The sequence below is a fragment of the Gobio gobio genome (assembly GCF_949357685.1).
Source record: "Gobio gobio genome assembly, chromosome: 13".
In the NCBI taxonomy this organism is placed as follows: Eukaryota; Metazoa; Chordata; class Actinopteri; order Cypriniformes; family Gobionidae; genus Gobio; species Gobio gobio.
The window spans coordinates 48214381-48228648 of record NC_137106.1 but is presented as its reverse complement, the minus strand read 5'-3'; the positions used below and the strand labels follow the sequence as shown (position 1 = coordinate 48228648).

Sequence of the window (14268 nt, the reverse complement as noted above, 5' to 3'; positions counted from 1 at the left end):
AGAAAAAGAAAAAAGATTATGGTGGAGGAAATGGTTGGGGAGCAAGGATTGTGTTCTGCAAAGAGAGTTTGAGGTAAATAAATAATTTTGCAGTGTGCTGCTGCTGCGGCTGGTCAAGCAAATGTTTGTGCTTTGTTTCTGCTTGATATAACTGTAAATATATATATATATATATATTAAAAATACGGATATTCTGGTCTATAACTCCTCCCCGAACCTCCCGCTGCCCTGTATCTTGCTCTCTCATTGGCTGTCGGTCATCGCAGATGTATTTTTCAGTCAGAACTCATTTCACACAGCAGGAGTTTGAATCGCCGACAGGTCCAGATATTTAGCATGCCAAATATCTCGCGAGCGTCGGCGACTCATCGGCGATTCTCTCTGATCGCGTCTTTGATCATTCACACTGCGTGATTGTCACTCGCGTGCACAAGCACCGATTTGCCTATGATTTCAGCCATTTGTCTGCGATTTCCCAAAACCTGTCGGCGAGTCAAAATCGGGGCTAAAATCGGGCAGTGTGAACTTGGCATAACCCCGCGTTAGTTTGTGCCCCGCACTCCCCTACATCACATGCGTATGATTTTGATGAGAATTTTCTGGTAGCATAAACTCCCATTTGGGCAAGTCTGGAGAATCATGACTCTTAATGAAGAGGGAGGGATCATTGTTAATTAGCCAAAATCTGTAGAATACAAAAAGACCAAAGGGCATCATCTCAACAGTGTGACTAGTTGTTGAACAATGGCAGGAAGCTGGTGTGCTGTTCAATCTCTGGCACTTTGTGTGTGGTTTTGTACTTTTTGTCATGCTGTTCCACAGTGGAGTAATCTGCCCCAGAATCCTCTGATGTTAAAGCAAATTGACCAGTGGGTTCAACAACAAGCTAGTCAACAGTTTCCTCAGAAGGTTCAACAGCTAGCTAGTCAACAGTTTCCTCAGAAGGTTCAACAACAAGCTAGTCAACAGTTTCCTCAGAAGGTTCAACAGCTAGCTAGTCAACAGTTTCCTCAGAAGGTTCAACAACAAGCTAGTCAAAAGTTTCCTCAGAAGGTTCAACAGCTACCTAGTCAACAGTTTCCTCAGAAGGTTCAACAACAAGCTAGTCAACAGTTTCCTCAGAAGGTTCAACAACAAGCTAGTCAACAGTTTCCTCAGAAGGTTCAACAACAAGCTAGTCATCAGTTTCCTCAGCAGGTTCAACAACAAGCTAGTCATCAGTTTCCTCAGCAGGTTCAACAACAAGCTAGTCAACAGTTTCCTCAGCAGGTTCAACAACAAGCTAGTCAACAGTTTCCCCAGCAGTTTCAACAACAAGCTAGTCAACAGTTTCCTCAGCAGGTTCAACAACAAGCTAGTCAACAGTTTCCTCAGCAGGTTCAACAACAAGCTAGTCAACAGTTTCCTCAGCAGGTTCAACAACAAGCTAGTCAAAAGTTTCCTCAGCAGGTTCAGTCTAAGCAGCCAGTGGCGCAGGCAGAGCCCCTTGACAAATGTGCTGTAGCTGATTATGAGCAGATCCAATGTGGCCCACCTGGTATCAGTGGTGCTGAGTGTGACGCTATCAACTGCTGCTTTAATGGACAGCAGTGTTTCTATGGGAAGGCAGGTAAGAGTGAGTCAATGTTAAGGTTTTCATGTTAAACCACTCCTCAGTAATAACCTGCTCTTGTACCTTGTTCCAGTGACTGTCCAGTGTATAAGAGATGGTCAGTTTGTGGTAGTGGTGGCAAGAGATGTTACACTACCTCGCTTGAGCCTGGATTCAGTCCGTCTCCTGGGTGGAAACGACCCACCTTGCAGTCCTGTGGGATCCACACCTTCCTTTGCTATATACCAGTTCCCTGTCACTGCATGTGGCACAAGCATGATGGTGAGTAGCTGCTTGTGGTTCTGTTCTGCATGGCTTAGAATGGCCTGGATGCCAACAGTTATTATTTGCAGGAGGACGGTGGATATGTGGTGTATGAGAACCGAATGACCTCCTCGTATGAAGTGGGTGTCGGACCACTTGGTTCCATCACAAGGGACAGCCATTTTGAGTAGGTTTTTTGTTGTTGTTTTTTTTAATTAGAAAAAATATGAATCCTTGACAAAGGCTACAAGCTCACTATTTGTTGTCTAGGCTCCTCTTCCAGTGTAGGTACTCTGCTACTTCTGTGGAAGCTCTGGTTGTGGAGGTCAACACTGTTCCTGCACCTCCACCAGTAGCGGCTTCTGGACCCCTCAGGGTGGAGCTTAGACTGGCAAATGGTCAATGTGTCACCAAAGGCTGTGCAGAAGGTAAGTGTCTGTCCAAGTATGCACAAGTATTTTCTAAAAATCCAGATTGCAGCAGTTTCTGGTTAAACGCTGGTTTTCTTCCTCAGGGGATGAGGCATACACGTCCTACTACGGTGATGCTGATTATCCCGTCACAAAAGTCCTGCGGGAGCCTGTGTATGTTGAGGTGCGCATTTTGGAGAGGACCGACCCCAACATTGTCCTAATGCTTGGACATTGCTGGGCGACATCAACCCCCAGTCCACTCAGTCTACCCCAGTGGGACCTTCTGGTCGATGGGTGAGTAAGGCCAGTCTTTATCCATCTAGTGTGCTGTAAGGCACTTCTGACTGCCTCTTTACCTTTCAGATGCCCTTACCAGGATGACCGTTACCTGACCTCATTGGTTCCGGTGGCTGGATCTTCTGGTCTTCAGTTCCCAACCCACTACAAGCGCTTTGTTGTGAAGATGTTCACATTTGTGGATCCAGCATCACTGGCTCCTCTACAGGAAACCGTATGCTCTGCAGCCTTACCTGAATCCTTAATATTAGGTGTTTTTCTTTCTGTGGCTTATCCCTTTCCCCCCTCTGTTAGATCTTCATCCACTGTAGTACAGCAGTGTGCCATCCCTCTTCTGGCTCCTGTGAGCAAAGCTGCACTAGGAAAAGTGAGTGCTTGTTGTAAACTGACTTCAGGAACCATGAGAATTTGGTTTTTAAATGCCTCACCATTCTACCATTTTCTTTTCCAGGAAGAGATGCTAACGTCAAGACCATCTCTAGTGGGCAAACTGTGGTGTCTAGTGGAGAAGTTACCCTGGTCATGTGACTTTAGTAGTTTTAATAAACTTCTTAACTCCACTGTCTCTTTGGTATTGATTTTTCATGACTGTTCTCAGTTTGATTTATTGGGCTACACTACTAAACAGGAGTTCCCTTTTTTGCTTCAAGGTTATGCTTGTCTTGAACTAAACAAGCCAAGTTTCTGCCCAAACCTGACCTATTTGCCAAGTTGCTGTTTTGCTCTCTAACTTGTGGCTTTATGGCTGGACTAACATAACTGCTTGTATTGCTATTCAAGCATGCCAAGTCCCTCTGTTTTTTGGTAATGCTATTTGAAAGCCCCTGAAGTCGTGCAAGTACAGCATTGCATCTGCAACGAAATCAGTATCAACCTGCATTGTCTTATTTATTTTTTTTAAATCCCAAATTGTGACCAGCCTTTTTTCTTTAGGCTAGCCCCAATGTTTATTGAAAAGTAGACTGGTGCTTTAATAAAAGCTGGTTTAGTCCCTTAACTGGTGTGTCACACCGGAGTTGCTGTCTGCGGGCCTGTTTACACCTGGTACTAAAGCGTTTATCAGTCCAATCACAAGTGGACTATGCTAAATACAGGTGTAAATGGGTTCTAAAATGTTTTAAACTTGTCCTGTTTTTTTTGTGTTGCTTTTAACCTTACTCATGAAAGGGGTCTATAAACCGTCTCCAGAGTGTGACGTTAACTGGTCTAAACCATGTCGCTTCTGTAGATTTGGGCAATAAGCTACTTTGTTTAACTGTCTGTGCTTGTTGCACCATTAAAAACAGAATGTGGAAGGCAATCCATGGCATCAAGGAAATGCATCCCATTTTAATTCTATTTAACTGGTTTGAAGAGCTAACTGTTGGTGAATTAGGTTTGTGAAATAAACATTTCAAAATGGGGTCTACTATTATATTTGTCCATTTTTAGTGCCCCATCCTTAAGTCTTCGTCCTGTTAACTCTTCTTGCTCTTTGTATCACACATTTTTCCTAGAGACATTTTGGTGGAAAATTTGAGAAAACGTAGGTCTGTGGCCAGTTGCATAAACTGCTGATGTTAAAGAATAAGAAGCTGAGGGCAAGTGGACAAAAATGAATGACTGTTTCAATTAACTTTTTCATGCCCTTCCCTCCCTATCTTCCCTCTGTGTCGTTGATTTTGTACCAGGAGATTTTTTGTAGGTATTGGGCTGTTACATGTGTGTACCGAATTTCATACCTGTATGTGAAACGTAGTGGGAGGGGCACTTTGTTGAAATGTTGTAGGTGGCGCTATCGAGCCATTTTGCCATGCCTAATTCTGAAACTCATATGTAGATGTCTTCAGGCTAGGACTCTTATCAAACATCTGAAGTTTGGGGCAGATCGGACATTGTATGCCTGACTTACAACAGCTTCCTGTGTCATGGCGAAACATCAGACTTTGTCAGGCCTTTGTCACAATTTAACATCACCAAGGCCTGATATGATGACCAAATATGATGATGTTATAGTTAAATCTCAATGAGGAGTTAATCACAATGTAAAACAAGGCATTTCCTGTTGCCCGCAGGTGGCGCTATGACTGTAACTGAATATTGGCATGTAGATGTCTTCAGGTCAGGACTCTTATCAAACATGTGAAGTTTGGGGCAGATCGGAAATTGTATGCCCGAGTTACAACAACTTCCTGTTTTATTGCGAACCATCGAACTTTGTGAGGCCGCCACTGACACGACCGTCAGGGAAAACTCAAGATCTTCGCAATTTAACATCACCAAGGCCTTTAGATTAGACTGTGCAAATATGATGTTGATCTGATTAAATCTCTAGGAGAATCCCTGCAGAGAATCCAGTAGATGGCGATGACACTTGGCAAAGAAACACTACGTGCCTATAGACTAAAGACGCAATATGCATGCGCATGATGTCACAGTTTTCACAAATTCATGTTTTTGTAGTTTACATGGAGACAATAATGGTATCATTTTCAAAAACTTGAACTTTGAAACCCTGTTTTTAAAAGTTTGCATTTTTAAGGGCCACAAAGCACTGTTGTTGTGTAAATGAACACAATGCATTTAAAGTTTTATTTGAAAATGGTGTCATGTAAATGTCCCCCTCAATTTGTCAGATAAGAGAGACATACAAATTGTGCAGAGCTGTGGGTCCCAGAGATGCATATAAACTCTACAGGTCCAGAGGAGAATCAAAGGCAATCAATTAAACTAAAAGGGGATGAGCCACCTTCATTCAAAGCTGTACAAAATGGCTAGGCCAAGCACTGGTGTGTGTTGTGGCATTTGTGTCAAAGTTTGCTAGGATGGGGCTTCTGAAAGGTGTGTTAGTGGTGGTTGTGATTGTTGTGTTTGATCTGCCTGATGCATGGGGAAGTTTGATGCACAGTCAAAGTCCAAGAAGCATGGGGCCAAAATCAGATCCAGATTTCAGAAGTCCTGCCTTTTCTGCTCCAGAACTCTGGAATCCTTTGCAAGTGGCTTCTCCATTTCAGAGTCCTTTGGGTCCTGCCTCCCGAGGCCTTGCACAGGAGCCTTTTGGCCTTCAGGAGAAGCAGCTGTTGCAGGGTCCAGTGAAGCCTTTGGATTGGAGGTATCCCGTCGTTCCCGAGGTGCAGAGCGAGTTGGCGGTGGACTTCCAGTTGAGGCAACCCGTGACTCCCAGCAGCGTAGCGGTTCAATGCGGAGAGAACCGGGTTCTTGTAGAAGTCCAGCAGGACTTGTTTAGCAATGGTCAGTTGATCCAGCCAACTGGTCTGTCTCTAGGTGGATGTTCTGTTGTTGGTCAGGACTCTGAGTCTAGGGTGCTCATCTTTGAGTATGAATTACAGGACTGCAACAGTGTGCAGATGGTAAGAACTCCTAAATCTTAATTGGTTGTTTGTTCAAATTGAGGATATCCAAAGTCCTCCTCAAGGACCGTCCGTTCACACTGCTGTTGTATTTGCATTGCCAGGGCAGCTGGCATAACATTTCTTAAGGCCCGTTCATACCAATGCATGTTTTAAGCTCTGCAGTTGTTTTCTCCTGCTTTAAGTGTTTGTCCACCGTATTGCACAATGCACTTTCTCTCATTCATAATAATGATTACACCTTGATGAGGAACTGATGTTTTAACTACAATCTCTTACAGATGAATGAGGATGAGCTTGTCTACACCTTCTCTCTTACCTACACCCCTGAGGCTCTTGCAGGTACTCCGATTACCCGGGCCGATGGTGCAATTGTTGGCGTTCAATGCCACTATCAAAGGTAAGTGACCTCTGTGACTTTCACTGCTTGTGCAACTGGGAGACCATTTAATGGGTACTTTCATGAACCACAGGCTACACAATGTAAGCAGTGATGCCTTGAGGCCAACATGGGTCCCTTATGCCTCAACCAAGGTTGGTGAAGAAGTCTTGATGTTCTCCCTGAAGCTCATGCTGGGTAAGTGCACTTTCTTTGGACCTTCGACCTTGCAAATGTGGCTCTTCCTAGGGTGTTCCTTCTCTTTTGTAGACGATTGGTCCTACCAGAGGCCTTCATACTCCTATTTCCTGGGTGGTGTTATTAACATCGAGGCATCTGTGAAGCAGTACAATCATGTGCCTCTGCGTGTGTTTGTGGACAGCTGTGTGGCCACTCAAGTGCCTGACGTGAACTCCCTTCCGAGATATTCCTTCATTGAGAATCATGGGTAAGGTCATGGCTCTTGATGTTATAGGACTGTTTTGTTTGCTCTTTTTAAACATTCATGAGTTGCTCTTTGTGGTGACTTTGTCGTCAGGTGCTCTGTGGATGCCAAGGCTACAGCTTCCAGCTCCCGCTTCATGCCTCGGTCCCAGGTTGACAAGATCCAGTTCCAGCTGGAGGCATTCATGTTCCAGGAGAGCACCAGTCCATCTGTATGTACCACAAGAGTTAATTTGACTTCTCTTCCCATCTGCTTTGGTTTTCTGACTTGTCTGTCATCCCTTGTAGATCTACATAACATGTGTTCTGAAGGCAACTATTGCTTCTGCACCCAGTGACGCTCAGCGCAAATCCTGTTCCTTTGCCAATGGGTACGTTGCACTTATTATTATATTATTATTATTTAATTTCTTTGCTCATGTTGAAAGTGCTTTGTCTTGTTGCAGGTGGTTTGCTGCTGATGGAAATGACCAAGTTTGTGGTTGCTGTGACTCAACATGTGGTCCTGATGGTGGAATTGCTGCTTCTCCTTATGGAGGTCGGTAGCTCTTGCTTTAAGCTTGCTTTTGATGTTTTAAGTGCTCCTAACTTTGCTCTTTCTTCTCTCTAGGTGTACAGTGGGAAGGCAAGGCAACACTTGGTCCTGTAATTGTTCAAGGGCAAAAGAAAGTTTCTCAATAAAACTGACATCAATCCTTGCTTGTATCTGACTTTTCACTTTGCTTCATGTCTGGTTTAACTGCTTTTGACCTGGAAAGAGTGCCTTATTCTGCAAATGTGGTGGAACTGACTGTACCTTTGCAAGTCCCAATTAGTCTGAAACCCTATGGCTGCATGCTATGTGACTTGCAGAGGTACAGAAGTTGTTATTTTTCTCCGTATGGAATTTAAACTTCTCAAGGTTAGTGTGGGGAGCGGTGCACAACCTGACGCGGGGCTAGTTGTAACAGTTTAACTTTCCACACATGCCGGGATGATGAAACCTAATGTATTTACTAGTTGCCATATCAACATTATTTAGTGAAACTGCACCAATTAATAATTATTTGGACGCGCTCACTGAACATTTAACAAAACGTTTATTGAAAATAAGACCAATCTGTTTAACAGTTGAGAGTTCTAATGCTGCTCTAACCAGCAGAAGATACTAGACGGGTTTAAATCCCAGTTGCACAGGTGGGGCATGTTGTAACCGTTACAATGTGCCCCTATTAGAACTATTCTATTGAGGAAAGAATAACAGTCAATGTTCAGAAGTTATGGTTTTTAACTTCTGTATAACTGTTTGTCAGTATAGTTTTAATGATTAAATGGCATTATTTTATTTGAAAGTTAATTTGTATTTTGACTTAGTTTGTCTTGTTTTTATTGTATCTGAACCTCAAGCTGTCATGTTAATGTGCCCCACCTATGGGGCAGGCTGTCATATTTCACTTTCTTTTGGGGTAAATCGAAAGCATACACCGGATTAATGATTAGCAATCAAGGTTTACTGAGTTTTACACGATTCTTTTGTAGTGTGTTTTTTTTTTTTGGTGAAGTTTATTAAAATAAATATGGTCACCTGTGTAGCTACATTCTTCTACTTCTCTCACTGCGGTTTCCTGATGGTTTCTAGAACAATTACTCCGAGTCGCCCTCTGTCGTTTCACAGAATAGTACAACGGCGAGTGCGTCAAGTATAAACGCCTCGTCCGTTTGGGGATTGACAAAGTGTGTGTTGGTTGAAAACCTTTGCTAGGGGAAAGAATTGTGTTTTGGTAGTTTTAGTGCATTTTGAATGTGAAATTATCTGCTGCGCCGAGCTGAAAGTTTGTTAGGAGAACTGTGTGAAGAGTTTTGAAAAAGTGTCCTAAGTATTGAGAAATGGGTCCTAGCAATTGTATATTAAAAAACCCCCACTGTAAATGGCAAGAGGCATCCTGCACAGGCAAAACAACCAATTAATATTATTCAACATATCCTAGCTTTTTACCGAAAATATTCAGATGTAACCCCCTTTGTAATAATTAACATTTTCATAAGTAACTGTAATTTAATTACACATTTTTTTCTCAGTAACTGATTACAGTTACATTTATTTTGTAATTAAAGTATATATGAGTAGATTCGTCCCCTCTGTCATAATCAAGGAGTCGAGGGTCTGTCCACATAAACCTCTCTTGTCCACTTGTGGAACACTTCAAACTGGCGACAGGGATTGCCCCAAGGGGAAGTGCTTAGGGAGGTTTGTGAGTGTGTTGCTAAATTTGGAACTACAGACTATTACTATTTCTGCCATATAAAGATATTGTAAAAGTAGTAATGCTAGTTAATATTTCTGCATGTCTACAAGCAAAGCGGAATGCACCAAACATCTACCCAAAGTACTTTGGGCAAGCTCCAGTAGCAAACCTGAGCATGAACCTTTTTATTTGTCTTCAATATGACAAATCTGACTAATTGGATTAAATATAGGGGAGAGCAGGGCACAACCTAACGCTTTTTGACTGTCTCAGTTTGTGTAAATTCACTTGGGGTTCAGAGTATTTATTTTTTCTCACATTAATTCCCCACATGTCTAGTACAATTATGTGGTTTTGTTTCATTAATACTGTGTATACTTTTTTTCTTGATTTACCCCGAAAGAATGGAAGTGAAATGTGACAACATGCCCCATGGGTGGGGCACATTGTAACATGACCAAATGACAGCTTAAAATGTTACCTGATATAATAACAAAAAATACAAGACAAACTAAAATATTTTGTCAATAAAATACAATTATTAACTTTTTAATTTGTAATGATTAAAATTATACAGATTTTTGGCTACATACAGCTAAACAGCATAGTTAAAAACATAATGATAATGAATAATTTCTGATCATTGACTCTGTCATTATTCACCCTTTTCTCAAAAGAATTCATAAAAGTATAGAATATAATAGCGTAGTTCTAATAGGGGCTCATTGTAATGCAGTGTTACAACGCACCCCACCTGCGCAACTGGGATTTAAACCGTGGCTCATGTCTTCTGCTGTTAGATCAACATTAAAGAACAATCTCAACTGTTAAATAACAGATATAAGATTCAAATAATATCAGATTTGTCTTGTTTTAAATAAACACAAAAAACAGAGATGAAAAATAAACTTAAGTAAGAAATTTACTTTTTGCCATGGTTAAATAAATGTTCAGTAATATCTTCCAAAGATTATTTAATTTTGCCGCTATTTTTTCTCTAAATAATGTTGATATGGCAACTAGTAAATACACTAAGTTTCTAAGTTTCGTCATCCTGGCATGTGTGGAAAGTGTTAAACCATGTGTGTTACAACTAAAGCCTAGTTCAGACTGCACGATTTTCAAACTCGTCGGATCACAAGTTCTTTTCACACTGCATGACTACCTGGGCCAGCATTCAGTCACTGCTGTGTTCACACTGCACGATGGATCGGCGACAGAGGGTTTCACACTGCATGACTGTACAAAAGGAAAAATCGCCGACAGCTCTGTCCCGTCCGCGAACTACGTTTCACAAGCAAACATACGCAAGAAGTGAGAAGGAAACAACGCGAGATCACACGTGCGTCAGACCGGAGTTCTTGCGCCAGACTGGAATTGTTATTAAAAATATAGACTGCAGTTCAGAAACTTGCTATCCAAATTGTCTGTGCGCTGATTTGCAGCAAAAAGGAGAAAAAGAAAAAAGATTATGGTGGAGGAAATGGTTGGGGAGCAAGGATTGTGTTCTGCAAAGAGAGTTTGAGGTAAATAAATAATTTTGCAGTGTGCTGCTGCTGCGGCTGGTCAAGCAAATGTTTGTGCTTTGTTTCTGCTTGATATAACTGTAAATATATATATATATATATATTAAAAATACGGATATTCTGGTCTATAACTCCTCCCCGAACCTCCCGCTGCCCTGTATCTTGCTCTCTCATTGGCTGTCGGTCATCGCAGATGTATTTTTCAGTCAGAACTCATTTCACACAGCAGGAGTTTGAATCGCCGACAGGTCCAGATATTTAGCATGCCAAATATCTCGCGAGCGTCGGCGACTCATCGGCGATTCTCTCTGATCGCGTCTTTGATCATTCACACTGCGTGATTGTCACTCGCGTGCACAAGCACCGATTTGCCTATGATTTCAGCCATTTGTCTGCGATTTCCCAAAACCTGTCGGCGAGTCAAAATCGGGGCTAAAATCGGGCAGTGTGAACTTGGCATAACCCCGCGTTAGTTTGTGCCCCGCACTCCCCTACATCACATGCGTATGATTTTGATGAGAATTTTCTGGTAGCATAAACTCCCATTTGGGCAAGTCTGGAGAATCATGACTCTTAATGAAGAGGGAGGGATCATTGTTAATTAGCCAAAATCTGTAGAATACAAAAAGACCAAAGGGCATCATCTCAACAGTGTGACTAGTTGTTGAACAATGGCAGGAAGCTGGTGTGCTGTTCAATCTCTGGCACTTTGTGTGTGGTTTTGTACTTTTTGTCATGCTGTTCCACAGTGGAGTAATCTGCCACAGAATCCTCTGATGTTAAAGCAAATTGACCAGCGGGTTCAACAACAAGCTAGTCAACAGTTTCCTCAGAAGGTTCAACAGCTAGCTAGTCAACAGTTTCCTCAGAAGGTTCAACAACAAGCTAGTCAACAGTTTCCTCAGAAGGTTCAACAGCTAGCTAGTCAACAGTTTCCTCAGAAGGTTCAACAACAAGCTAGTCAAAAGTTTCCTCAGAAGGTTCAACAGCTACCTAGTCAACAGTTTCCTCAGAAGGTTCAACAACAAGCTAGTCAACAGTTTCCTCAGAAGGTTCAACAACAAGCTAGTCATCAGTTTCCTCAGCAGGTTCAACAACAAGCTAGTCATCAGTTTCCTCAGCAGGTTCAACAACAAGCTAGTCAACAGTTTCCTCAGCAGGTTCAACAACAAGCTAGTCAACAGTTTCCCCAGCAGTTTCAACAACAAGCTAGTCAACAGTTTCCTCAGCAGGTTCAACAACAAGCTAGTCAAAAGTTTCCTCAGCAGGTTCAGTCTAAGCAGCCAGTGGCGCAGGCAGAGCCCCTTGACAAATGTGCTGTAGCTGATTATGAGCAGATCCAATGTGGCCCACCTGGTATCAGTGGTGCTGAGTGTGACGCTATCAACTGCTGCTTTAATGGACAGCAGTGTTTCTATGGGAAGGCAGGTAAGAGTGAGTCAATGTTAAGGTTTTCATGTTAAACCACTCCTCAGTAATAACCTGCTCTTGTACCTTGTTCCAGTGACTGTCCAGTGTATAAGAGATGGTCAGTTTGTGGTAGTGGTGGCAAGAGATGTTACACTACCTCGCTTGAGCCTGGATTCAGTCCGTCTCCTGGGTGGAAACGACCCACCTTGCAGTCCTGTGGGATCCACACCTTCCTTTGCTATATACCAGTTCCCTGTCACTGCATGTGGCACAAGCATGATGGTGAGTAGCTGCTTGTGGTTCTGTTCTGCATGGCTTAGAATGGCCTGGATGCCAACAGTTATTATTTGCAGGAGGACGGTGGATATGTGGTGTATGAGAACCGAATGACCTCCTCGTATGAAGTGGGTGTCGGACCACTTGGTTCCATCACAAGGGACAGCCATTTTGAGTAGGTTTTTTGTTGTTTTTTTTAATTAGAAAAAATATGAATCCTTGACAAAGGCTACAAGCTCACTATTTGTTGTCTAGGCTCCTCTTCCAGTGTAGGTACTCTGCTACTTCTGTGGAAGCTCTGGTTGTGGAGGTCAACACTGTTCCTGCACCTCCACCAGTAGCGGCTTCTGGACCCCTCAGGGTGGAGCTTAGACTGGCAAATGGTCAATGTGTCACCAAAGGCTGTGCAGAAGGTAAGTGTCTGTCCAAGTATGCACAAGTATTTTCTAAAAATCCAGATTGCAGCAGTTTCTGGTTAAACGCTGGTTTTCTTCCTCAGGGGATGAGGCATACACGTCCTACTACGGTGATGCTGATTATCCCGTCACAAAAGTCCTGCGGGAGCCTGTGTATGTTGAGGTGCGCATTTTGGAGAGGACCGACCCCAACATTGTCCTAATGCTTGGACATTGCTGGGCGACATCAACCCCCAGTCCACTCAGTCTACCCCAGTGGGACCTTCTGGTCGATGGGTGAGTAAGGCCAGTCTTTATCCATCTAGTGTGCTGTAAGGCACTTCTGACTGCCTCTTTACCTTTCAGATGCCCTTACCAGGATGACCGTTACCTGACCTCATTGGTTCCGGTGGCTGGATCTTCTGGTCTTCAGTTCCCAACCCACTACAAGCGCTTTGTTGTGAAGATGTTCACATTTGTGGATCCAGCATCACTGGCTCCTCTACAGGAAACCGTATGCTCTGCAGCCTTACCTGAATCCTTAATATTAGGTGTTTTTCTTTCTGTGGCTTATCCCTTTCCCCCCTCTGTTAGATCTTCATCCACTGTAGTACAGCAGTGTGCCATCCCTCTTCTGGCTCCTGTGAGCAAAGCTGCACTAGGAAAAGTGAGTGCTTGTTGTAAACTGACTTCAGGAACCATGAGAATTTGGTTTTTAAATGCCTCACCATTCTACCATTTTCTTTTCCAGGAAGAGATGCTAACGTCAAGACCATCTCTAGTGGGCAAACTGTGGTGTCTAGTGGAGAAGTTACCCTGGTCATGTGACTTTAGTAGTTTTAATAAACTTCTTAACTCCACTGTCTCTTTGGTATTGATTTTTCATGACTGTTCTCAGTTTGATTTATTGGGCTACACTACTAAACAGGAGTTCCCTTTTTTGCTTCAAGGTTATGCTTGTCTTGAACTAAACAAGCCAAGTTTCTGCCCAAACCTGACCTATTTGCCAAGTTGCTGTTTTGCTCTCTAACTTGTGGCTTTATGGCTGGACTAACATAACTGCTTGTATTGCTATTCAAGCATGCCAAGTCCCTCTGTTTTTTGGTAATGCTATTTGAAAGCCCCTGAAGTCGTGCAAGTACAGCATTGCATCTGCAACGAAATCAGTATCAACCTGCATTGTCTTATTTATTTTTTTTAAATCCCAAATTGTGACCAGCCTTTTTTCTTTAGGCTAGCCCCAATGTTTATTGAAAAGTAGACTGGTGCTTTAATAAAAGCTGGTTTAGTCCCTTAACTGGTGTGTCACACCGGAGTTGCTGTCTGCGGGCCTGTTTACACCTGGTACTAAAGCGTTTATCAGTCCAATCACAAGTGGACTATGCTAAATACAGGTGTAAATGGGTTCTAAAATGTTTTAAACTTGTCCTGTTTTTTTTGTGTTGCTTTTAACCTTACTCATGAAAGGGGTCTATAAACCGTCTCCAGAGTGTGACGTTAACTGGTCTAAACCATGTCGCTTCTGTAGATTTGGGCAATAAGCTACTTTGTTTAACTGTCTGTGCTTGTTGCACCATTAAAAACAGAATGTGGAAGGCAATCCATGGCATCAAGGAAATGCATCCCATTTTAATTCTATTTAACTGGTTTGAAGAGCTAACTGTTGGTGAATTAGGTTTGTGAAATAAACATTTCAAA

At 42.7% G+C, this 14268-nt stretch overlaps 1 protein-coding gene across 1 annotated transcript in view; it reads left to right on the top strand.

Moving 5' to 3' along the window:
• LOC307136039 (uncharacterized protein) overlaps window positions 1–14268 on the top strand; it is a gene marked incomplete at both ends in the record, with an annotated part of 141752 nt that overhangs the window by 23635 nt on the left and 103849 nt on the right. Inside the window, 14 exons of the mRNA XM_079832785.1 lie at window positions 1505–1609; window positions 1686–1873; window positions 1945–2042; window positions 2126–2283; window positions 2370–2562; window positions 2632–2779; window positions 2860–2932; window positions 11813–11917; window positions 11994–12181; window positions 12253–12350; window positions 12431–12588; window positions 12675–12867; window positions 12937–13084; window positions 13165–13237. Coding sequence (XP_079688911.1) covers window positions 1505–1609; window positions 1686–1873; window positions 1945–2042; window positions 2126–2283; window positions 2370–2562; window positions 2632–2779; window positions 2860–2932; window positions 11813–11917; window positions 11994–12181; window positions 12253–12350; window positions 12431–12588; window positions 12675–12867; window positions 12937–13084; window positions 13165–13237 — 1926 coding nt within the window. The remainder of the gene's footprint in view (window positions 1–1504; window positions 1610–1685; window positions 1874–1944; window positions 2043–2125; window positions 2284–2369; window positions 2563–2631; window positions 2780–2859; window positions 2933–11812; window positions 11918–11993; window positions 12182–12252; window positions 12351–12430; window positions 12589–12674; window positions 12868–12936; window positions 13085–13164; window positions 13238–14268) is intronic.